The sequence below is a fragment of the Ramularia collo-cygni genome, assembly GCF_900074925.1.
Source record: "Ramularia collo-cygni strain URUG2 genome assembly, contig: RCC_scaffold26, whole genome shotgun sequence".
NCBI classification, from domain to species: Eukaryota; Fungi; Ascomycota; class Dothideomycetes; order Mycosphaerellales; family Mycosphaerellaceae; genus Ramularia; species Ramularia collo-cygni.
The window spans coordinates 53892-77178 of record NW_019716280.1 but is presented as its reverse complement, the minus strand read 5'-3'; the positions used below and the strand labels follow the sequence as shown (position 1 = coordinate 77178).

Sequence of the window (23287 nt, the reverse complement as noted above, 5' to 3'; positions counted from 1 at the left end):
GACTCTCTGACCGCTTCACGCTTCGATGCGGACTTTCTCCGCGATTGTGTATCTGCGAACGGGGTTACGAGTCTTGTAGAATCTGAGACGGAGTCGTGCAACGGTTTAGATGGTTGCTGAGGCCTCCTTGGCCTGGTCGACTTTCGCTTGACTGGCATTTCATCATCCGTGGATACCGCAGGCGGGAATGGAATCTGTTGGGTCATGCTCGATGCCCGCTGGGACATCCTCTCCTCGTGGGTGTCTGCTAGAGGAGGGGCCCGGTGAGAGTTCCTTGGACGGACCGACTTTCGCTTGACTGGCATTTCATCATCTGTGGAGACTTCAATTCGAGCTGAACTCGCCTCGATGTCACTTTCCTCACTACTTAAAATGCCGGCTGGTATGTTCTGGTTCGTCGAAGCTGGCAATCGAGCTCGTTTCCGGCTTGTAGGCGGGTCATCGTCCGACGATGTCGCCTGACCCTCTAGCAGTCCAAATGAGACTCGTTTGTGCTTCGAGGGATACGACTGCTAGGCTGTTATCCGCGTGGTATCGCTTTGCTTCGACGATTGTTCACTTTGCTGGCTTGACGACGAAGAATCATTTTGTGGCGTTGACGATTTCTCCTTCCTTCTCTTCCCGTTGGTTGAAGAAATGGAAGATCCTGCGACGTTGAGAAGGCTGTGGTCCTTCTCGGGTAATCTTAATTGAGCACTTGTATGATCTCCGACTGTTGATCTTCGTGATCGTCCTGAAATCGGTGTCCTATGGTTCCCACCCTCGATCATCCTTGGTATTTGAGGCACTATCGGAGGAGGAGGCACGTATAGTGGGAGACTGGCGAACCCAGAAGCGCTGGTTGAGGAAGCACCTGCTGTTTGTTGCCGAGAAACCTGCCGATGGAATAGCGAGAGAGGTGGTGCGTACAGTGGGACATTGTTGACTTGAGAGTTTCTGGTCGAGGAAGAGTGTGAAGCCCGTTGAGGAGTAGCCAGCGGAGAGGGAGGCACATATAGGGGGAGGTCATTGAAACCTGAGCTTTGGTTCGTGGAACAGTCCGGGGTTCCATGCGATGGAGGCAGCGGAGGAGAGGAAACGTAGGGCGGGAGGTCATTGGAACCAGAGCGTCGACTTGAGGAGCGATCCGGCGTATTCTGCTGGATAACTAGTGGGGGAGGAGGTACGTAGAAGGGGATGTCACTGGAACCTGAGCGTCGACTTGAGGGCGGATCCGGGGACTTATGCGGTGGAGTCTGCGGAGGAGCGGGTACGTAAAGCGGGAGCTCGTTGGAACTTCTACTGGAGGATGAATCTGGTAGTTGATGCGACGGCTCAACAGTCTCATTCTGAGGCTGCGACATGGTTGGTAGTAGTATGCTTGCGGTGGAAAGTGTTGAATCGGACTACATAGTAGCAATGTAGCCATGTGGATGCTGTCAACAAAAGCCTGGGACGATGATATTGTTAATGCGATGACATTTGCTGTTTACCTTGATTGCAAGCGCGACTGCTTATCTGATGGGAAGAACGAGCCAGCGACTCAACAAACTGACGAGGCATAGTCGTTAGCCAGTTCCTAGAATCCGTGGCGATTGGTGGAAATATCATGGATCAACATGCGTATAGTTTGCACAGCCTGCTGCTCGTCTTGTTGTAGAGGAGGTGATGAAGTTGGGAGATGCACAGAGGTCAAAAATGATCACACTGAGCAGAGTAGACTGTGTGCCAGTAAGTTAATGGCGGGGATTCCTTGGACTTTCACGGCATTTCTCCATGTAGTCTTAAGTGTACAGCCTGACGGTCTTCGATTGGAGTGAATCCTTCCTTACGATACTGTTGCTCCCGCGCTCTTCTCCGCGGCTTCGCGGCGGCGACCGGAAACTGGGCAAGGCCGCGACTTGAGAGCAATGTTGAGTTCCTCGTGTTCATTGCAGGAAACGCCACTCTCAAAGATGCCCCGGCGAATCAACGCTGCTACCCAGGCATTGCGCAGCTGATGCGGGTCCGTCTGGTGCAGATCCATGGACACGATCACTTGCAATTTACATCGGTCGTAAAGGAGCCTTCATCCGAAGCAATCGCTTTGCTGCGTCGAGCTCCTACCTTAAGCATCGTGTGGAGTATAGAAAGAACTAAGGTAGGAGTCTCCGGTCACTATTCGGTTTCGGGAAGCTGGAAGGAGGTGGAGTTGGAGATGCAGAGAAGCGGATTTCCAGCAAGGGAAGATCTAAAAATACAGTTGTCCCGGCGTTTTATTTGCCGGTCGCCGACAACATTTTCTTTGCCAACAAATGCTCTTCTCGAACTGCATCCTACAACACAAGATGGCCACAGCGACAACACTCCCAGAAGTGCTTGCAAACTTCGAATCAGCCACAGAACTGGCCATACAAGGCCTGCCCAGCACAGAGTCGCTGCAGCTTCCTGAAAATGGCAACACACTCTTCGACACCAAAAATGAAATATTTTTGTCCTATCTGCAGGCACTGGCGCTGCGTAATTTGAATGTCATCCGAAGCATCAAGAACGGAGATGATGCAGTTAAAACGCAGAAACTTAGCAATGACATCACCAAAAAGCTGGTCGAGCAACGCGTCTACCTAGAGCGAGGCGTCAAACCGTTGGAATTGAAGCTCAAGTATCAAGTCGACCGCGTGGTCAAGGCGGCCGATGATCAAGAGCGCATTACTGCGCAGAAGGACAAGCAAATTGAGCAGGCCAAGGCCAAGGCTGCTGCAGAGGACGGTAGCGAAGATGATGACGACGAGGATGAGGACAGCGATGCCGAGTTGGGCGCCGACATGACCGCCTACCAGCCCAACCTCGACACCATTGAATCCAAGCAGACCGAGGGAGACGGTATGCGCCGCGGCAAGAGCAGCGAGGACGGCGTCTATCGTCCACCCCGCATTTCCGCCACRTCAATGCCCACCACCGAACGTCGTGAGCCCCGCGCAGAACGGCGGCCCAACCGATCTGCCACGCTCGATGAGTATGTCTCTACCGAATTGTCCACCGCACCAGTGGCAGAGCCCAGTAWTGGTAGCAACCTCGCCTCGGGGGGGCGCCAGACCAAAAGCGCGCGCAACTTGCGGGAGGAGGCCGAGAGGCGGGACTACGAAGAAACGAATCTTGTGCGTCTACCGGTCATGTCAAAAAAGGAACGCGCCAAGATGGGCCTTGGGAAGCCAAGCGATGGTGGATTTGGTGGCGAGGAATGGAGAGGTCTGGGGCAGAGCATCGATCGCATTGGCGATCTCACAAAAAGGAAGGGTAAAGACAGCAGCTTGGACAAGAGTCGGAAACGCCGCGCTGTGGAAGACGGACCACGAAGCGACGGCACCGGCGCTGCATTTGACGTCAAGAAGCGGCGGATGCAGAAAAAGGGTTGAATGGACAGGGCTTCCTGCGTGATGAGAGTCCTCGAACATGAAAAGCCCGGTGTCGACTCACCCGGGAGTGGGGCCGTCCTTGCATCGGACACTGTCATGGTCTGATCTGAATGCCATGGAGCTTCGGGAAGCTTCGGGAAGCACCGCAGGAGGACGACGTTATCGGGTCAAAATTGTCAAGTACTTGAGATCAACACTTTACGGTACAAAGTGCGAGAACTCGTGGCAAGACCTCTATTGCACGAACCAGCGTGACATGGACTAAGACTCTTATTCGCTACGAGAAGGACTTTACTCCGATGCGTGAATTGGCTGTACACAGCCGGCAAAAGTGAACCTCCCTCTGTTGAACCAAGTTCTCGMAACATAAGCACCCCATCATCGACGCTGTCACGAGATCGTGTTCCAGCATGAACCTGGTCCGCGCATTGCCGGCACGTCCTTCGTGGAACCCTAAGCGCCTGGGAGATACCCTGGGCGTTCACAAATCATAAAATCCTCCGCAGTTGGGCCAACTCAGATTCGCCTCCAAGTTAAGGAGTTGTCCGATTTAATCATACATGTAAATGTTGCCGTCTATCTAGGACTTTTTGATCCGCAAATCACACCATGAGCTCATCCACGAGCCGCATCACGGAGCTTGCTTCAACAATCTCCAAGAACACCGCCATAGTCGACCAGTACTTTACCGATAATGGTATACCCACTCCTTCCTTCGCTGCCGATGGCCCACTGCTCGAGCATCCTTTGCCTCCCGTAATCAACGCCGCCCGGATTGAAGTTATCGACGCTACTATCGAGCTGCATGAGTTGTTACAAGGTCCTCGTCGCATGATACAGAATGCCGCATGCGATATTAGGGTCGATTGTCGTCTACTCTACAACCAAAAGCTCGCCTTCATAGTTCCACTGGACAATCCTGAGGGTATTACCTATGCCGAACTCTCGAAACGAACCGGCATCGCTCAGGATGCTCTCACCCGGATTTTCAGGTCGCTCATTCTTCATCGCATCTTTGTCGAGCCTAAAGTTGGTCACGTCGCTCATTCCGCTGCGTCCCGATTGCTGGCCACAGACGCAATAATGCAAGACTGGCTGGGGTTCATGCTTGAAGATCGACGTCCCGCAATCGACCATCTGGCGACAGCATTAGAACTATTCCCAGCAGCAGATGAGCCAACGGAGACCGGAGCCAGTCTCGCCTTTCGTCAGGACTTTTCACAGCCACTTCAGGGCTTCTACACCTGCCTTGCTCAACAGCCGGATCGCTCAAGGAGGTTTGCGGTGACTATGAGTATGTATCACAAGCAGGACTTTTTCGATCCTCGACACATTGTCGAAGGATATCCGTGGGCAGACTTACCGGATGGTGCCACGGTGGTTGATCTTGGTGGCTCGCGAGGCGAAGTGGCCATGACCATCACGCGTGCTTTCCCGCAGCTCAAGTTCGTCGTCGAAGACCTTCCGGACACGATCGCCGCAGCTTCTAGCCCGCCGGATGGTCTCAACGTATCCTTCTTGGCACACGATTTCTTTCAGCCGCAGCCCGTAAAAGGTGCTGCGGTGTACATGTTTCGATGGTTCGAACCTACTTTCGTAAAATGGCATACAGATACTACAGCGCTAACGTAATAACGTTCTAGGATCCTTCATAACTGGCCAACCAAATTCKGTATCAGGATTCTGCAAAATTTGATCCCTGCCTTCACCAACGGGGCGAGAGTCCTGGTCATAGATACTGTCACTCCGCCGTTTGGATCCCTACCGAATACGATTGAACGCGATATGAGGTCCTCGGATCTCTCCATGTTGGCAAATTTCAATGCAAAGGAACGGGAGGCGTGGGWGTGGGAGGATCTGTTTGGTCGAGTCGACGAGAGGCTCAAGTTCCTTGGTATTAAAAAGAAAGATGGCTGTCGAGACTCTTTCATTGAGGCAGTTTGGGAAGGCTAGCCAAGTCGACAGGTGAAGAATAGTAGTACGTATGTGAAGACGAGCGATCCGTCAAACCACTCTGACTTTCGACCAAGGCCCGGTGAAACTGAAGATTGCCGCCCTATTTACAGCACGAAGAGGTGTCATACTATTGCAGTTAGCGACAGTACGAATGACAATATACATTTGATAGGATGTCTAGCTCTCCAAAAGGTTGCTTCGTTGTGGTCATAGCTACCTGTTAGCGGGCTTTGTCGTCGATTCAATACACGGAGAGCCGGCAGCGTTCGATTTCACCTGCCCTTGRACCAGCAAATCTCTTATTTCAAACATCGTGAGCTGTAAGTTTCACGGAGAGCACATCAAAAATTCAATGTGGTGTATCAACATCGATACTGCAATATCATCACAAGAAGGATACAAACTCATACATATGTAAGCTGAACGAAACCACAATCCCGAGCAACAACCATACTCCTGCCCAATTTGAATCGACTTTACACATCATTCATCAAAATCGTCCCATCATTCCATAACTCCCCGCTTCTCCGGCTTCTGCGATGATTCTTCCGCTTTCTTCACTCCCTTGAACACCGAGTTATACCACCCAGCAACAACACCACCAGAAGAAGCCAGCTGCTCAGACTGGCTAGCCCTTCGCATCTCATAATCCTCGCTACCACGCTTATGTTGTGCAAGATTTCCGAAACGCGCAGCGGAAGCCGCAGAAGACTACATACATCAGCTCCAGTCAGCCCTTGTCACCCCTCGATGACAAGATGGATGAGCTTACCCTTCTCCTCGATCCAGACGCGGTGGGGTAGTTGGCGGTAGGAGAGGCARGGTCATTACTCAATGGCTTATCGACAAGTGAACCGTTACTGGCGGTCGAAGCCCTTCTCACGGCCTCAAAAATCCCAGYGCCACTTTGAGAAAGCCTTCTAACGCCTGCATTGGGCTCGTGTACTTCTTTTCCCCGTTGGAACATTCCTCTACGATCTTGCCAGGTCGTGGCCGGTTTGTTGGAGGCTGCGGGCAGCGAAGTGGGTGGCTGATCGATTGGTTCGTTCATCTTGGGCTGGATTCGAGAGATGGAGCGATTGGTGAATGGTTCTATCGTTCAAGACCTCGAGGGAGATCGTAGAGCATCATTGACTCTGGAACATGTATACATACATATAGCCCATTTGCGGGGTAGCTTGCCGATTGATCGTGTGAGGGTGTCACCACGCGACAATGCCTCTTTGATCTAGCTCGGACTACGTACCGCAGTGCTTACCTTTGGTCTCTTTGTCATACGATACGGCGATGAGCTTTCTTGAGACGAGTTGGAAAGCTCAATGTTAATGGTCGACGCTTGGAACGTCTCTCCCAAGCTTCACTCGTTGCACATGCATATTTTGTATTAGCCTCTCTTGGCGCCCGACCACAACCACATAGCCATCTTGGATAGCTCAAGATTATCACGCTTAAGTTAGCTCCTCTGCCGAGGTCAAGCTTCTCCTCACTGGGGAAGATATCGCGGTTTTTGACATGGTTTTGCTGCAGTGCCATCCAAATAGGTAACGCCCACCAACAGGGTACCAGCATCTTCTCTCTCGATCTTCTTTGCCCAATCGATCCACTGCTATAATGTCTCAACAACGAAGCGGACCCATCGCTCCAGGCGTGGCATTCATCACTGGCGGCGCTCGTGGTCTTGGAAATGCTATTGCACAGTCTTTCGCAAAGGAGGGCGCAAGAGGTGTAGCCCTGATCGACATTGGTGATGACAAAACGTTCGAGGAAGGCAAGGCAGCTGTGGAGCAGCATGGAACAAAGGTAAATTGAAAGTGAAAGTGATACTTTCGCTCCACATTTTGACCTTTGTGGCAGTGCCTGACGATCCGAGCCGATGTCACCAAGGAAGAAGACATACAGCGGGCCATCGACGAGACTGTCAAGGAGTTCGGCAGAATCGACTATACCGCGTGAGCTCTCTCGGTGTTGACGCTGCCTTCATCATTGCTTATCATCACTATAGTAACTTCGCTGGAATYGCCGGTCCACTGGGCATGTGTTGGGACATCTCGGTCGAGGAGTTCCGCAAGGTCATAGATGTAAACCTGATTGGCGTATGGGTGTGCACAAAGCTTCAGCTCAAGCAGATGATCAAGCAGGATTCCATCGAAGTGTGAGTTGCAAACACGTCCATTGGTCGCGACTTTGATGTTGATAGATGTGACTTCTAGGGAGGCCGGCCGCGTCCCTCAGATGGGCTCCATCGTGAATTGCGCAAGTGTAAACTCCGTCCAGGCAGGTGCAGGTACTAGCGGTTACACGACTGCAAAGCATGGTGTTCCTGGTWTCACCAAGACTGTGAGTGTCGATGCATAATCCAGCTTGGTAGAAACTAAACAACAACAGGCCGCTCTTGAAGGAAGAGCTCATAACGTCAGAGTCAATGCAGTGTCCCCGGGTTTCTTCCTGACTGAGCTGCTGAAGCCGGCGATGGACAGAGGCGAGCTTAACACAGCTTTCTTGCAAGCCGCCGAGGCAAGGCAAGGACGGGCTGCGACCTTGAACGAAGTTGGTGATGTTGTGGTATTGCTCAGCACCCCTCGGATGAGTCTTGTAAATGGCGTTAACCTCCCAATCGACGGGGGTTTCATAATCAACGAGAACCCTTCGTAGGAATATGGCTACTCCCCAAGCGGTAATGGTCGCAGTCGACGCTCGGAGAGGCCGGGCTGTCTTGCAATAAATTGCAAATCTTTCCAGTGCTGTCGTTCGTTATCCTGACACTACATTCCGGCTTTGGGAGTCTTGATGGTGATATTCAGGCGCCTCGAGAGGCTGTTCTTCGCCTGCGACCCAAACCTTGCCAAGATCGTTGTTGATCTCATCTCGCCTTCGCTTCCACTCGTCCACCATGGCGAGCTTCTCGCGGAGCTCCTGAATTTCCTTCTCAACGCTGTCTTTCTCACTTGCAGTTCCAATGCGAACAAACTCGTATTCATTCGCCTCCTCACCCAAACCGAGCGTAAGCGTGTAAGAGTGGTATCGTTTCAGCGATGCGCGTGTCGAGATAGTGATCAAAGCTTTTGAGAGTGTCAGAATCGGACTTGGAATGATTCGCGTGAGCCAACTTACTGATACCTCTCGCCTTTGCAGTCTCATACAAGATGCCTTCAACATCAGAGCTCACAGCCGAAGTGCCCTCATCAATGAACGCATAGCCCGGCTCATGATACAACAGTCTAGCAATTGCCATTCGCTGCTTTTCACCGCCACTGAGAACGTCTTGCCACATCTTACGAGTGTCCCAGCCGCCTTCACGTTCGGGGATATAGCCGAGCCTACAATCCTCCAGGATAGCTTGCAGCTCACTTTCGCGTCGACCAGATTCCCGCATGTCCATTTCGGTATGTGGGTAGATGACTTGATCACGGAGAGTCCCGGGACTGAGATATACCTTCTGTGGTAGGAACATGATGCCATCTTGGCCGGTGTTCCGTGGTCGAGATGTCAAACCTCTGTACGTGGGCCAGAGCCCGGCCACAATACGAGCCACCGCCGACTTACCAGCGCCATTGGGGCCCGTGATCAGAAGGTGCTCTCCGGGGCCAACGATGAAGGAGAGATTGTCTATGAGCTCCTCGCCTCCGAGTGGGAATGGTGCGGGAGCAACAACAGGAACGTTCTCGAGCCGCACACCGTCGAAACCCTTGTGTAGTGTACCATTCACATCACCAAGACTGAAAAGCTCGTTGTGTCTGCCACTCGGGTACGCCTGAGCGTGTACGCGGTGCAGGGTGCTGATGAGCATAAAGACTCTGCTGGTCTGTCCGGCAAGCTCCGACAAGTCTTTGATGGAATACATCATTCTGCTGCCGGCATCCGCAAGGTTGAGCATCAACCGTTTGTTGGTTATAAACTGCTTCGTTCGGTCACCAGTGTCATCAGAGGCACCACTCAGTACATCCGCGCCTGACTTTGTGGAGGATATCGGATCCGGTGCAAGGCCAAGAGTGGGCAAGAATACGGGCAGGCTTGTGATTAGATATCCCAGAGCAGACCAGGTGTACTTCAGGACAAAGTCTTCGAGCATGTTGTAGCCGACCTTGACGCGATAAATGCCCTCCATCCATTTCTTCAGCTCTTTGAAGCCATTGTCAAGTAGTACATGCTCCATCGGACCACCCGCATAGAAAGCAATCTCTTCGGCGTTGGCAATTAGTCTGGCATGGAGTGATCTAAAGTCGCCTTCTTTCCGACCTTCGGCCGCTTTTAGCTTTGCGAACGGGGGACTCAGCTTTTTCAGCAAAACAGCCGTGGCAGCGTAATTGCTGAGCAGCGCAGTAAGCGCCACTGGCCCGAGCGAGCGGTATAGCTGATAGTTATACGTGAAAAGATCAACCAAGGGCTTTCCCAGGCTTGAATAAAGGTTGGCAGCGTTGTCGCAGAAGAGTGCTAGGATGGTCAGCTCTGTTAGCATTCCAGTGATGCGGCTACTCACTCAGATCGTGGCATATGAATTGGTCGGCTCCGTGCTGCACCCCGCCATCGAGATTGTGCATCTTGTAATATGCCATCGTCGGACTCAAATACAGATCGTGAATGTACCTCGTCAGTCTAGTGCGGAAGGCAATGCTGATCTTCGCTTGCAGAAACTTGATCATGGAGTTTGTGTAGGAGCCCACGACACCCAGCGAAAGCCACTTGAGTAGTCCGAGCAGGAACTTACGACCAGATCCAGCGACCAGATCTCGAACGATCTCTCCGTCCATTCTCGCAAGTACAAGTGAGAGATACGTTCGCAAAAGTAAGAAGAAGGCGTGGAAAGTCAACAAGCCCGACTCCTTCGATCCAAGCCGCGGCACGGCAATCTGCATGATTGAGATGAATTGGTGCAAAAAGGCAACATTGAGCCCGGCCTTTACATTGGGTCCCGGCACACCCAAAGAGTACTCTTTCCCAGAGCTACGCTGCCGTGTCGGGTTCAAGAAGAACCGTCTATGAGCGTCAAATGTGGTGGGTTTGATGGGATGGATCACAACCTTGGAGGTCTGATCCTTGTATGGTACGTAGATGGTTCTTACTCCATCTTTGTTCTTGACGCCGCTGTTCCTCCGTATCAACTGGCGGCCGACAAGTTGCTCCGCCTGGCGGTGTTGGTRGAGGCGATATCCGCCATATCCGCCGATGATGGCTAGACATAGGGCAAGGGTAGCGATGAGTCGCGATGTCCGCTGGCTGAGCGGGCCACCGCTGCGAAGAATGGCGGCGCGTGCGGCGAGTCGCTCGGAGAAGTGGTCGAACCAGATCGAGAGTCTTTCGGCGGGAGCCTGACGAAGGGTGGATTGGTTGGCCATGGTCCAGGAATCAAATCTCGTTCACCAGTGCATCTTGGACGGAGAAGATGTCGGTCTGCGCACAGTTTCTGCTCTGCCAACAATTGCGATGATCTCCGCGTAGAGTCGTGGGATGTCTTCGAGTGGTTGTATAAAGCATGGCCGACCTTCATGTGACAGCGCGTGCAAGGGTGAAGTCAAAGAGCCTCGGCCCGCAACTGTGTCAGCCAATCAGAAACGATCTGCCATGTGCGCCCCCGATTGGATGCAGCCCGTACCGTTCCTTTGGAGACAACAACATTGATGCACTTGATGAATGCATCAAACGCTTCGATACACTGTATCGATCTTTCACATAATTTACATACGTCGTATGACTTGCTGACTATAGTCCAATATTATCGGGACCACCATACGCTGGCACCTGTCCATGCTGTCCGGGACCCAGCAAAAGGCATACACCCTCATCCTGCGAGCCCCAAGGACTCCATACCAGCACGCCGTTCAAGTCCACGCCCACTGCTTTGCACAGCTGTCTGCCAACATGCAAATCCCTGCCCGAGTCCCTCAAAAACTCTTGTCCGCACCGCGGGCACTTCGGTTTAGCATATGCCCGACTCTTCTCTCTACAATGTCGCAAGTAGTTGCTACGATTTGTGAATGATCTTCCATTGCAACCATGCTGCCAGCAGAAAATCAACGGCTGTTCGGACCCTTGCGAGGATGCGTGTGCCTTAAGTCCGGTTCCTTGGGGGAGTGCCTCTTCCTTCTGGGATTCGTCCGACATGTGGTGGAGTGTTCCCGTTCCATTCGGCAACCCTTCGTTCGATTTCGAAAGACTCTCGTCGWCCGAAGATGATGATGTGTACAAATGCCGAGGGGGTGGTGGTTGGAAGCGGGTAGCAGGATCATGTGGCAGCGCCGGCTCAGCTTGCGCCCTCCAACACTGTGTCGTCCCAGACCAGCGCGGATCTAGCTCTTGGTGCTGACGGTAGTGGTGGTAGTGATGTAGTTCGTTCGGATCGGTGCGTCGTGGTATGAGGAAGTCACCACAGGCGTGGCTCTGAGTAGCCATTGCTTCGTCTCGATCGGTTGCAACAGAAGACTAGTGGAGTCTGTTTGAGCTGGAACTTGGTCTTCACCTTGACGGAGGGCTCGGGACCGCTATAATCTGGCTCTGGTCTGGTCCAACATTTCGCAGGTCCGGAGCAAAGCGTTATAAGTATCAACCACCAAGGCCTGAATGCACGGCGCGCAATCTGCAACCACATCATCTAGAATTCCATACCCGACATGGCACACGGCAGCAATCTTGCATCTGGCATGCGAGCTCTACCTCAGAAGATCCTGGAAACTCCACTCGAATTACATCCCATGCTGCGAATATGATGCGTTATTGGCCAGGAATCCTTCGAAGCCGCTCTGCAAACACGCTCACGATCAAGAAAGCTTCGACGATATCTCGGAGCTTGCTGAAGGATTTCGCCCAACATATAGCGGCGTCGGCACGTTTAATGGACGTCGCATAGCGTGTTTGCCACGTCAAAGGTACTCCACTGTTTGTTGTACCCATGCAGAGCTACAGCACGAGGTCAAAAAAGGTCACGTTCCGGCCAATGGGCTCGCAAAAGGCTCCGGTGGTCCTGCGGTGCATGAATTCAGCGGACATCCATGCCGTTGATCATTGTGTTGGTGTCACGGAGAAGCATTCCCAAAGCCGCAAACCCCAATCTTGGCAGTCTTGGTCGTAGTGCCAAGACGAATCCTTCAGAAACCAACATCCTTTGTTCGGGATTTGCAACCGATGCTTGCATCATTGCATGATCATTTCACGAGCTCCGCTTTGAGATATGAGATCGCGATGTTTCGAAGGATTCGTTTTCGCCCGTGCCCGCTATCGTGGGACTATGATTCAAGCAAGTCGTGCTGCCGGCACAGAAACCATAAGCCTTGAAGGCATACCATGTTATGGCCCGTCAATTCATTGAGAGTCACACTCGGCCACAAGACTAGCGAATTTATTGTTCTTGCTGTTGAAGGCAACACCGGCTCCCAATCATTCGTACAGTAGCATTGGCATTGCGTCCATGCCACGGCCGATTTCCGAGCGTCCATGGCTTCAGGGTGCGAGAGTCCACTCCACTGCTAGATCAACCAATCATGAACCAGAATCAACGCCAGGGAAATTACTTTCATCGCCAGCGAAGAGCTCCCACATACTTTTTGCAACAACGGCGACGTCAAGTATGCTTGGCCTGACAAATTTGCGCGCAAGACCCCGAACTTTGAACACGAGAAGAGCAAATCCATTTACCCTATCGGTCAACGTCCAGGGGGAATTGAGTCAAAGTACGTGCCACATCATGAGACAAAATCAGTGCTCAGAATTCGTTCATTCGCAGCACAGACGATAAGTACACAATCGAATCGCTACCATTGACAAGCTGTTCCCACAACCACTGCTTGACGGACATTACTTCAAGTTCGCCCTCGCTGAAAGTACAATTGCTCCTTCGGGCTGTGTGTAACAGCCATCCTGGGTCACGGTCTATGTACCAATCAGTCAGCCGTGCGCTAAAGACGATGGCTATGCGTGAACTTACAAGAATCGGGTTATTGCAACCTTCGCCGGAGAAAAGCTCAACAGAATAGCTCGCGTCGGAGTCCTGCTGGAGTTTGACGCTTTGCCAATTGTACGAGGGAGTCGCAACACAGTCGCCAGGGTAGCTGGGACCCTCTGAGCTGAAGACGTAGGTGTTGCTGTTGCCAGGACCGTCCGACGGGTTGGGCTGTGCGCATCCGTTGTCCCACCAGGTGAGTAGCATGGGATCGCTCGATGGGTTGCGAGAGAGTATGTTGCTTGGAGCGGCAGCCACTAGAGTGAGCATGCTTGAGAGGACGGTGACTGTTGAGGGCAGCATGATGACTGTTTTGAAGTTTGGAGAGGAAGTGTTTGATGTGGGCAGATTCTTGTGGCTTGGACTCAGTCATTTATAACCATGCTATGTCTGACGGGGAACAACTTGTTGGGCTCTCATCCTATAGGAGACTGGTTGAATATTCTGAGCATGCCAATCGGTGTATCGAAAGCACAGACGGACGAGCTGTGAATGTTCTCAGCAAATACCATTGCCTCGCGATCTGACGAGTGGGATGGAGTGGATCGGCGTCGTCATACAACAGTCATTGTAACATTTGACGACATGCACGTCCTGGGCAAATGTTGGAAACCAGGGGCTAAGAAACCACTAGATAGGGGTGTCGAGGTGTGCAGTTGGGAAACTGCTGGCTAGGAAGGATTAGCAGCAGGATTTCTACCAAGGAAATCGCTCAAACAGTGATTAGATCCACACGTAGGATTGCTAAATGAATTAGCGCGTGGATTAGCGGCTGGATTAGAGCATGGAGTCAATGTGGATCAAAGATAATCCGTCCCATTTGCCGAATGCGGAAAAAAGATGGAGCGTGCAAAGTGTTGGTTCTCTTCCTACAACACTTCTATGGTGCGAATCACTATGATTTTGGCCAAATTGGGGAAGATGAAGAGAGACGGCGTCATTCGTTCACCAGGCCTCATCGTAGATTTTATGGCCGCTGGATCATATATAGAGCCTGAAGGTAGACACCGTTCACTCCTCCAAGCCTCTCATACACAACCCTTCCAACGCAACACCAGAATCCCTTATCATCCTACCCGAGCAAGATGTCTCTCGTTAACTCCTCACGCAAGCTGTTGGCCGTTCTCCTGGCCATCGGCGCCGCTGYTCAGGATGGACCTCTTGCCCTCTGCTCCGATGATCAGTGCGACAACTGCCCAAATGCCGTCACGACGACTGGCACCGGTTGTGAGTCCATTGCTTGTCCACAGTAGAACGTGGCGGCCAGAAAGTACCCATACAATCAAGAGTTGTGCTGACGTTCCACTTCGTTCAGACCCAGCTTGCGTAATCTACAACCGTGACACWGTACTCGGTGGTACCGTTGACGACTACGAAGGGCTGGAGAATGACCTGAGAAAGGTCTACTTTGATGTTGGTGAGTCAAAGATCAGGAATGCTTATTTGAACCTTTCGAATACTGACGTGGATTCAAATAGCACCATTGGAGAACAAGGAATGCAGGACCATCATTCGGAGTCCAGCTTACACAACCGGTATGAGAAATTGCCAGTGATGACAGAGCGCTACTGATTATCGTTCAGATCCAAACTGCGGTGTGCCAGTGTTCGCAGGCAATCAGGGAGGCTGCTACCCTGCRGAGGTCGATACTACTGTGAGTACACCAGCCTGGAAGGGACCATCATGGATACGGCTGACGCTTTGTTCGAACCCTCCAGTTCATGGTGCAGTTCTGCTGTGGCATTGGTGACTGTGGCGCTGCTGGCGCCCAGCGTCGCGACGGCGGCTTCTCCTCGAGCTCCAGCTTGGTGCTGCGTGACAGCGAGGGAAGTGTTGTTGTCCCGCATGCCGTTGGCGATATCTTGGGAGATATGACTGAAGTCTTCATGGAGGATCATGGCCTCAACTCCACGTCCGTGAAGAAGGTCCGCTCCGCCGATGGAACCGTTGTATACAAGTTTGGCTACGGCATGGAAGATGCTGTGCAGAAGCGCGATTGCGACACCTACATTGCAGATGGTGCGCCTTACACCAAGATCAGCAGCGAGACATCGTGAGTCCCCACCCTACGCTTGCTCGGATAGCAAAAACTGACCAGCCTCGAACCATCCAGTATCATCTCTGGAGACATCTGTGATACCACCACGGACAGCACCGTCCAATACTCAAGCAGTGTCTCACGCTCCACCACATTTGGCGCGTCTGTGAGCGACCCATTCGGTATCGTGTCTGCCTCAATCGACTTCACCATCGAGGAGAGTGCGTCGCAATCCACCAGTTATACAATTGGGCCAAAGGAGCATCAGTGYGGACACATCACTTGGACTCCCATCCTGCTTTGCACAGGCGGGACCATCACTGGATGTGATGGCGGCGACCAGACTGGCGAAGTTTGCACCGCAAGGCGTATCAGCGACAACGAGGTTGATGGCCGCTACTCGTTCGTTCAGACAAGTTAAGCATGCATACGGCATGATATCATACTCGCTAGCTAGCAAGGCTCCTGATAGCCCATAGGGCTCAAAGATGCCTCAATGGCTTGAGAGTCAAGGAGATCTATAAAGTCTGTCTTTACAGCAATTCGCAATGGAAAGAAATGTCTGATTCTGATTTTTTGGCATGTTTCATCAGCAGCTTCTAAGTGCAAAGTCATGGTAGTGCTGGCATTGGTAGTGAGATTGTCCGCCTAGAAAGGGTGTGACAGGTCGGTATTGCTCGTCGGTCTGTATGGACAATCACTCAGAATCCATTGTTATCATTAAATTAATCACTCAACGCATCAAAATGCAGCAAGCGCCAGAGCACGATCGACATCTTTTCTTCTGAATCCAGGCATGTTGCCAAGACAGTGAGAAGAGGAAACCAAGACTGCSAGCGAGCGAGGGGTGGTCAGCACCAAGCCATATCATGAAGGAGGAAGAATGCTCTCACCATTTAAAAACTTAGCAACATCGATTATGGTCCGCTTATTCTGGTTTGAATCAACGAAAGGCGATCTCCTCGGTCCTGGGAACCCATCGGACATGTATTGCGACGAGACCGAGTCATCCCATTGCGTGTTGTTCGGCAGACATTGCTTAATGGCCTCACCCGGTAGGAGAAAGTTCATCCAGGATCCGGTCGAAGCATCGGAATAGCCAATGTCAGTCATGGTATGCATGGGGAAGTCAGCCCAGTCGTTGGCACTCGCCGGCCAATTGTTGTTTCCCTGCGGGACAGATACATTCTCCGTGATTTCTTGTAAACCTGGTGACATGGCCATGGACGAGGAGCTCGCTGAAGAGGTTACAGCGGAAGAGGGCGGTACGATATCGGCATCCGCCTCTGCAAATGAGGAACCCGGGTCAATAAATATGCCCTTCTCTGCGAGATAGCCCTCGACATCATGCGGGTCAAACCATTCACCTTCGAACCCTGTGATTTCGACAGTCACATCGGTTTTGATGTTTGCTTGTTCCAGAATATTCAATGCTTGTGGGCCAATTGTTCCCAGGCTTTGAGCTTGCTTCTTTGGCTGCAGCACGCCAAACTTGTCTTTTCTGCAATAGTGTGTCCCTGCGCCACCTACACGGACCCTTGGGAAGCCACTGTCAAGGCTTTCATCAGGACCCCGGTCGAGTAGGTTCTTCAATAAGAGGATGAGTTTGGTACGATCAACGATCATGAGAGACAGCCTGAATGCCCGATTGAATATCTCCGGAGTTCGAGAGGGGTCCAGAGCAAGCCGATAACCAGCCTCTAGCGTTGCTTGGTGTAGTCGGCGGGCAAAGGTAGTTTCTTGGAAGCTGTAAGTTCGTGGTGGAGGTCCTATTGGTGGCATAGGAGCTTCGACGCGGAATGTGGTGTATGATTCGCTCTGGGAAGAGTGTCGCTCGTGGACTGGGACCAAAGCTCTGCTTTGAGCCGGGTCCACATAAAGTGTGTAGCCTGTCATCGAAAAGTGAAGCGGTTAGCTACACCTTATCTTCATTGCACGGGAAAGAGTTGACTGGTATTATTCTCCAAGAGAAGCTAATTTATGATTCACTCACCCATTCCAAGCTCATGGGGTGCAGGATCACTCCRTGTACTTGCCAGAACCGACTCGTCCATCCAGGAGGGGACGTTCTTGGGCTCGAGGACAGTGGGTACTTCGTTTCTACTGCGAGAGGTAATCGACGCCCGATGTTGGGGCTCGACAAGCCCTGGTACTTGGTTCTCATCCTGGTTTCGAACACTCCGCATTAGATGTTCGTATCGCATTTCAGTATCGCGTAAATGGCTTGCCTGATCCGCAGATAGAGCGGAGATTKCAAGTTGGTCGCAGCAATCCACAAATGCCTTGTTCATGAGTTCCATCACGTTGGAAAGGTCTGCGACCCTTCTTCGGAGTTCCTCGAGCGTGCTTTCTTTTCGCTGGCGGTACGCTCTCTGTGCTTTGCGAATCTGGGTTCGACGACGATCTGCGGCTGATTCGTCTTGCTTCTCGACTCGTGGTCTCCCACGCTTCTTGCTCTCATCGCCGCTGTTGTCTGAAGATTGGCTTGTGTCCAAGCGTCGTTTCTTGCTCTGTCTTGTATTAAGATCCATCGTGGCGTGTAATAAGGTGTTCCTCTTTCGGTGGACTCCGTAGCAGTACAACCAAAGTTGATCGACAAGCTTTCAGTACCTGAAGATGAAGGAGTAGCGGTTGGAGTTGACAATCACCGATGCAATTCTACATGCAAAGACGATGTAAGCCGTCGTGATAACTGTCAGCCCCAGTCAGCACAATCCAAACCACAGCAGGATGCTGTGCAGTGGAAATCGAAGGCGAAGGGTCACAATGCTGAGGTTGGCATGTCCAGTGAACTTTGTATGTGTGGGGAAGAGGGATGTTCACTAATCAAAAATGCACTAAGATTAAGATTCATGGATTGCCCCGWGCCCGACCCTTGGACCAAGTCTCACTTCCATCGACCGCCCTGCTTGCCTGATGGGACCTTGGATCGGGACATGATTGAATCAATAAGCAGCTGCACTGCTGCAGGAATGATTCTGACAAGACCCAAGGGTCGGAGGACGACACGCATTTTACCAATTGACACGACACTGGCCTCACGTGGCGTAGACCTCCCACATGCCGGCATCAAAAGGCAGGTTGCACAGACATAACGGAGACTCTGGTACGGAGACTCTGATACATCAGCAAGTGCTGCCAAGGCTTGTAGGTTGGTCCGTAGAGCCAAAGTGATGAATGGCTCTCGAAAATATTTCATGGCATAAGTAGATCGCTGTTAAGCGGAGGTATCATAAGTCGGAAGATAACGCTCAGCGCCTGCGAATGCGAATGCGGGACCTCAGCATTGATGATGGGCCGTCGAAAAATGCTTATAACATCACAAAGACCTYGCAGTAGGTCAACTCAGGAACGCCGAAGCAGACAGCCATTCCACCGAGAATTTGTTCTCTCTGCACAAAGGGTCGGCCAGTAATGAGTGCCGAGGACGGCTGGAAATGCCGCCTTACAAACAGGAATGCAATGCTTGTCATCAACTGCTGTGCGCACGGACGAGACTCTCCTGTGCTCATGTCAGCAACTCATTCGCGTATCTACGCCATCATAGTCAGATGTGCTTACTCGAATCATTGGATCGTCTTGCTCGGCAGTCACTATTGCCGGGCTTTCCAGACCGGGTRGTCCGTTCTCCGTATATCCTCGTTCGTTCAGGCCCGGCCGTTTGGCAGTCGTGAGTAGTCTGTTGTGATCTGGGCTAGCATCAGATAACTTCATTTCCTCTTCCATGAGCAGGCCACGCCCATCGTTCTTTCGTTCAAGTAACGCACCACCTAGGGTAGCACACTTCAGAATCGTCTGAATGAGCTGGTTGGGTTTCAACGGCTTGGACAGGTACTCGTCCATCTGCGCTTGGATACACTTCTCCCGATCGCCAAGCATAGCATGCGCTGTGAGTGCGATGATGGGGGACCGAGCCAGCTCATGTGTCCTCTCATATTCGCGGATCTTGGCGGTTGCTTCGAAGCCTCCCATGACGGGCATTTGCACGTCCATGAGCACTACATCGAAACGCTTCTTCCTGATGGAGTCAAACGCTTCTAGTCCATTATTGGCAACAGTAACCTTGTGATTGTGCTTTGTCAAGATTTTCACGGCCAGCTTCTGGTTCACGGCGTTATCTTCTGCTAGGAGAATGTCGAACGTTCGGGTGTGGTCAGCGGACATTGGGGCAGCACGACCTTCGAGCGCGGGGATGAGCGCGTTGCCAAGGTCGATGGGCAAACACGGAGTAGTCATGTAGCTCGAGATACCGTTTTCCAACGCGGTCTTGAAGTTTACCGAGATGGCCGGCGCCACCATAACAATTGGGATGTACTTGAAACGTTCCAGACTGCGAAGCTTCAGAGCTGTCTCGCTGTTGTCGACGATGACACAGTCATACTGGTCATCAGGACTGAGCTCGGACGCGGAGACCTTGCCATTACCAACGACGCACGGTACTAGGTCCAAGGCTCTGATGCTGTTCGCAATTGAGTCGGAGGAATTTGTGTTGCCGTTGTCAACGAAGAGCACATTGTGCTTCCGATACTGCTGTAGTTGAGGCATGACCTTTGCGACGTCGGGATTACCAAGACGTGCAACGCAGGTGAAGAAGAATGTGCTGCCAGAGCCGTAGGTTGACTCRACCCACATTTTACCGCGCATTAGCGTGACCWGCTTCCTGGAGATGGAGAGACCCAAGCCAGTGCCTCCAAATTTGCGTGTCGTTGATCCGTCCGCTTGTTGGAAGGTGTCAAAGATGAGGTCTAATTTGTTGGAGTGTATTCCGATGCCTGTATCGGACACGGCGAATTTGACCACAACTTCTCCATCAGTGCATCTGACGCTGTGGTCGGAGAAGATCTTGACGCGAACTTCTCCGTGCTCGGTGAACTTGATCGCGTTACCGGCCAGGTTAAGAATGATCTGCCGTAATCTGAACGAATCACCAACAATGTAGTCGGGCACTGAGCTATCYGTGTCGTAGACCAGGCTAATGTCCTTTTCGTTGGCCCGCACAGCCAGTGACTTCAAACTGTTAAAAACAAGTCCTCGCAGTGAAAAGGGCTCTTCCTCGAGAATCATGCGGTTTGCTTCGATTTTGGAAATGTCAAGGATGTCGTCGATAATGGTTAGCAAGCTGTTGGCGAGCGAGAACACGATGTTGAGCATGTCCCGCTGGTTCTGCTCCAATTCTGTGTCCAGCGTGAGCTGTGTCATGCCAATGATGCCGTTCATGGGCGTGCGAATCTCGTGACTCATGTTTGCCAGGAACTCGGATTTGGTCTTGTTGGCCAACTCGGCGGCCTCCCTTGCTTGATTGTTCTTCTGGATACTTTCGCGCAAGTTGAGTACCATCTTGTTGATCTTGTTTTTCAGCTCATTCATCTCGCCAGATGCCTCAACGTTGATCATCTTCGTAAAGTCTCCTTTCATGGCAGCGTGTGTGATGTCGGCGAAAGCGCGCACTTGGGACGTCAAATTCTGCGCCATGATGTTGACGTCCGTAGTGATCTCCTTCCATCTTCCGGTGATGCCTTCAACCTCAGCTTGACCGCCCATCTTGCCATCCACACCGACGTCTCGAGCAACACGCTTCACGGCGAGCGACCAGGCATCGAGCCTTGTCACCATGTCGTTAATCGTATCCTTGAGAGTCTGTATCTCGCCCTTTGCATGGACCTTGATACGTTGACTCATATCTCCCCGAGCGATGGCTTGTGTAACATCGGAGATGCTTCGTACCTGGCCGGTCAGATTGTTGGCCATGGTGTTCACATTGTCAGTCAAATCCTTCCATTTGCCTTCCACGTTGGCGACCTCGGCTTGTCCTCCCAGCACACCATCAGTTCCCACCTCCCGGGCGACTTTGCTGACCTCAAAGGCAAATGTGCCTAAACGATCAACCATGCCGTTGATGGTGATTTTCAGAGCGAGGATTTCACCTTGTACCTCAGCTTCGACCTTTTTGCTCAAATCACCTTGAGCGACTGCAGTCGTGACCTCTGCGATTTCTCGCACTTGAGTAGTCAAGTTCATGGCCATGCCATTGACGTTCTCCGTCAAGTCTTTCCAGGTACCCTCGACGCCATGTACAGTAGCCTGGGCTCCAAGCTTGCCTTCTGTACCCACCTCTCTTGCAATCTTCGTGACCTCATGTGCGAACTGCCGAAGTTGGTGTACCATGGAGTTGATGGTTGTCTTTAGTGCTAGGATCTCACCTTTGCATTGCGCTTTGACTTGCTGCGTAAGATCGCCACGGGCAACAGCAGTCGTGACCTCTGCAATATCGCGAACCTGTGCGGTTAGGTTGTTGGCCATGGCGTTGACGTTGACAGTGAGGTCATTCCACATGCCCTGTACACCCTCAATCTGGGCTTGCCCGCCAAGGACACCTTCGGTTCCGACATCACGAGATACTCGCGTAACTTCCGTAGCGAAAGTTCGAAGTTGGCCCACCATTTCATTGATCGTTTGCTGGAGTTGGAGAATCTCTCCTTTTGCCGGTCGTTGGATCTTTCGGCTGAGATCGCCTTGCGCGACAGCTGTTGTCACCACTGCAATTTCTCGCACCTGGTCTGTCAAGTTCTGCGCCATGACGTTTACTGGGTAGTGTTAGCGTGTGCTGGAGTGAGGGTATGATCGTGCGTACCATTCTGCGTAAGCTCGGCCCAGATGCCGTCCACACCAGGCACCACCGCCTGTCCACCAAGACGCCCTTCAGTACCGACTTCTTTTGCGAGATGTGTGACCTGACTCGCAAACTCCTGCAGCTGGTCCACCATTTTGTTGATTGTGTGCTTGAACCTCGCAATCTCCGGGTCTTTCTCGGTGGCGTGGATGAGCACCTTTTTGCTGAGATCTCCATTTGCCACGGCGGTGATGATTGTGCCAATCTCTCGGAGCACCTTTTGGTAGGTGGCATTGATCTGTGCATTCTTCTCGATTTCCCGCTTCAACTGCTCTATAGACTGCGAGTTACCGAGAGTGTCCAGTGCAGCCTTGGTAGCTGTCTGCTGATGGGTCAGCTGGGACTTGATCCCGTCGATAAAGTCCTTCTGCGTCTTGATCTCCTGGGCTTGCTGGTCGATGTGATCACGGAGGAAGGCAAACTGTTCCTCGGTGAGCTGTCGTGGATGCTGTTCACCTTCGCTCTTCGCCAAGAGATGGTTGACCCATGATGACGATCGTTGACGATGTTGGTTGTGGGCGCCGCGAGGCGATGAGGGGCTGTCCGCAAAGGCAGACGCTAGAGGTTCGTTGGGTGTTATGGGGAGGGAACTGGTTCCACTGGCCGCGCGAGCCTCGAGGAAGTGGATGCGTGCCGCGAGGCTCGTAAGCTCACGCTCCAAGGTACGCTTTTCTATTGTGTCGGCGCCCGGAAGGGTGACCTTGTTGTTCTTGGTGCCATTTGCGCTGGCGAGGGCAGGGAACGAATCAGGCTCCAGAGGCGTGTACTGCTTGGCAAAGTTGGACAAGATGCTGGCGACCGCGGCGGAGGTCTCGTGCGACATTATATCGGTGCTGTAGGCGGTGGGCGAAGACGTGGTGGGGTGAGAGCGTCGCGTGGATGCTATGGAGACGGTAGGAGCACCGCGAGCTATTGCTCATGCAGGCTCGGCGATGCCAGTGCGTAGGGCATGGGATTCGGGCGTTGGAGCGGAGAGGGATAAATGGGGACTTCCAAGGGGAGGTCGCGCTGCGTTGCAACTCGAAGTCGGGACGGGGACAAAGGTCTGAAGAAATGACGATGCTGCCCTGTGGATCCGTGGATCTGCGATCTAATGCCGGAACTCTTCCACCRTCTGTTGAGGACTGCTCCAAGTCAGTATCCTGCCCGCTCACAGACAGACGTTCATCTCGCGACACGATTGACACACAGGTACGGAAGGTGGTGAGCAAGTTAGGTAGAGCTCGTCGAAACGCGATTACAGTTGCTTGGTTGGAACCCTGCAGCAGCGATTTATTAGGTCAAAGTATAAAACAGTGGATCGAAAGTTTCGAAACTTG

At 52.3% G+C, this 23287-nt stretch overlaps 10 protein-coding genes; 4 read left to right on the top strand and 6 right to left on the bottom strand.

The window, feature by feature from the left end:
* Window positions 1-2306: 2306 nt before the first annotated feature.
* Window positions 2307-3374, top strand: RCC_11007 (related to RNA binding protein LCP5; the record flags this gene model as incomplete). The annotated part of the gene is made up of 1 exon (XM_023776234.1): window positions 2307-3374. The coding sequence occupies one exon, from the start codon at window positions 2307-2309 to the stop codon at window positions 3372-3374; it is 1068 nt and encodes a 355-aa protein (XP_023632002.1).
* Window positions 3375-3983: 609 nt separating this feature from the next.
* RCC_11006 (related to sterigmatocystin 7-O-methyltransferase precursor) lies at window positions 3984-5327 on the top strand (the record flags this gene model as incomplete). XM_023776233.1 has 2 exons in its annotated part: window positions 3984-4954; window positions 5018-5327. The coding sequence occupies 2 exons, from the start codon at window positions 3984-3986 to the stop codon at window positions 5325-5327; spliced, it is 1281 nt and encodes a 426-aa protein (XP_023632001.1).
* Window positions 5328-5834: 507 nt separating this feature from the next.
* Window positions 5835-6381, bottom strand: RCC_11005 (uncharacterized protein; the record flags this gene model as incomplete). XM_023776232.1 has 2 exons in its annotated part: window positions 5835-6041; window positions 6103-6381. 2 exons carry the CDS (start codon window positions 6379-6381, stop codon window positions 5835-5837), a joined length of 486 nt encoding a protein of 161 aa, XP_023632000.1.
* A 560-nt stretch (window positions 6382-6941) lies between these two features.
* Window positions 6942-7982, top strand: RCC_11004 (related to dehydrogenase; the record flags this gene model as incomplete). XM_023776231.1 has 5 exons in its annotated part: window positions 6942-7130; window positions 7185-7279; window positions 7333-7482; window positions 7541-7667; window positions 7716-7982. 5 exons carry the CDS (start codon window positions 6942-6944, stop codon window positions 7980-7982), a joined length of 828 nt encoding a protein of 275 aa, XP_023631999.1.
* Window positions 7983-8081: 99 nt separating this feature from the next.
* Window positions 8082-10663, bottom strand: RCC_11003 (probable peroxisomal long-chain acyl-CoA transporter, ABC superfamily; the record flags this gene model as incomplete). XM_023776230.1 has 3 exons in its annotated part: window positions 8082-8389; window positions 8442-9761; window positions 9808-10663. The coding sequence occupies 3 exons, from the start codon at window positions 10661-10663 to the stop codon at window positions 8082-8084; spliced, it is 2484 nt and encodes an 827-aa protein (XP_023631998.1).
* A 364-nt stretch (window positions 10664-11027) lies between these two features.
* RCC_11002 (uncharacterized protein) lies at window positions 11028-11717 on the bottom strand (the record flags this gene model as incomplete). Its single annotated transcript, XM_023776229.1, has 1 exon — window positions 11028-11717. The coding sequence occupies one exon, from the start codon at window positions 11715-11717 to the stop codon at window positions 11028-11030; it is 690 nt and encodes a 229-aa protein (XP_023631997.1).
* A 1398-nt stretch (window positions 11718-13115) lies between these two features.
* Window positions 13116-13563, bottom strand: RCC_11001 (uncharacterized protein; the record flags this gene model as incomplete). XM_023776228.1 has 2 exons in its annotated part: window positions 13116-13190; window positions 13246-13563. The coding sequence occupies 2 exons, from the start codon at window positions 13561-13563 to the stop codon at window positions 13116-13118; spliced, it is 393 nt and encodes a 130-aa protein (XP_023631996.1).
* Window positions 13564-14345: 782 nt separating this feature from the next.
* Window positions 14346-15719, top strand: RCC_11000 (uncharacterized protein; the record flags this gene model as incomplete). XM_023776227.1 has 6 exons in its annotated part: window positions 14346-14487; window positions 14576-14677; window positions 14739-14795; window positions 14844-14914; window positions 14979-15313; window positions 15374-15719. The coding sequence occupies 6 exons, from the start codon at window positions 14346-14348 to the stop codon at window positions 15717-15719; spliced, it is 1053 nt and encodes a 350-aa protein (XP_023631995.1).
* A 320-nt stretch (window positions 15720-16039) lies between these two features.
* RCC_10999 (uncharacterized protein) lies at window positions 16040-17829 on the bottom strand (the record flags this gene model as incomplete). XM_023776226.1 has 3 exons in its annotated part: window positions 16040-16128; window positions 16192-17187; window positions 17292-17829. 3 exons carry the CDS (start codon window positions 17827-17829, stop codon window positions 16040-16042), a joined length of 1623 nt encoding a protein of 540 aa, XP_023631994.1.
* A 941-nt stretch (window positions 17830-18770) lies between these two features.
* Window positions 18771-22791, bottom strand: RCC_10998 (probable nik-1 protein (Os-1p protein); the record flags this gene model as incomplete). XM_023776225.1 has 4 exons in its annotated part: window positions 18771-18800; window positions 18860-18987; window positions 19066-21882; window positions 21930-22791. The coding sequence occupies 4 exons, from the start codon at window positions 22789-22791 to the stop codon at window positions 18771-18773; spliced, it is 3837 nt and encodes a 1278-aa protein (XP_023631993.1).
* Between the last annotated feature and the right edge of the window lie 496 nt (window positions 22792-23287).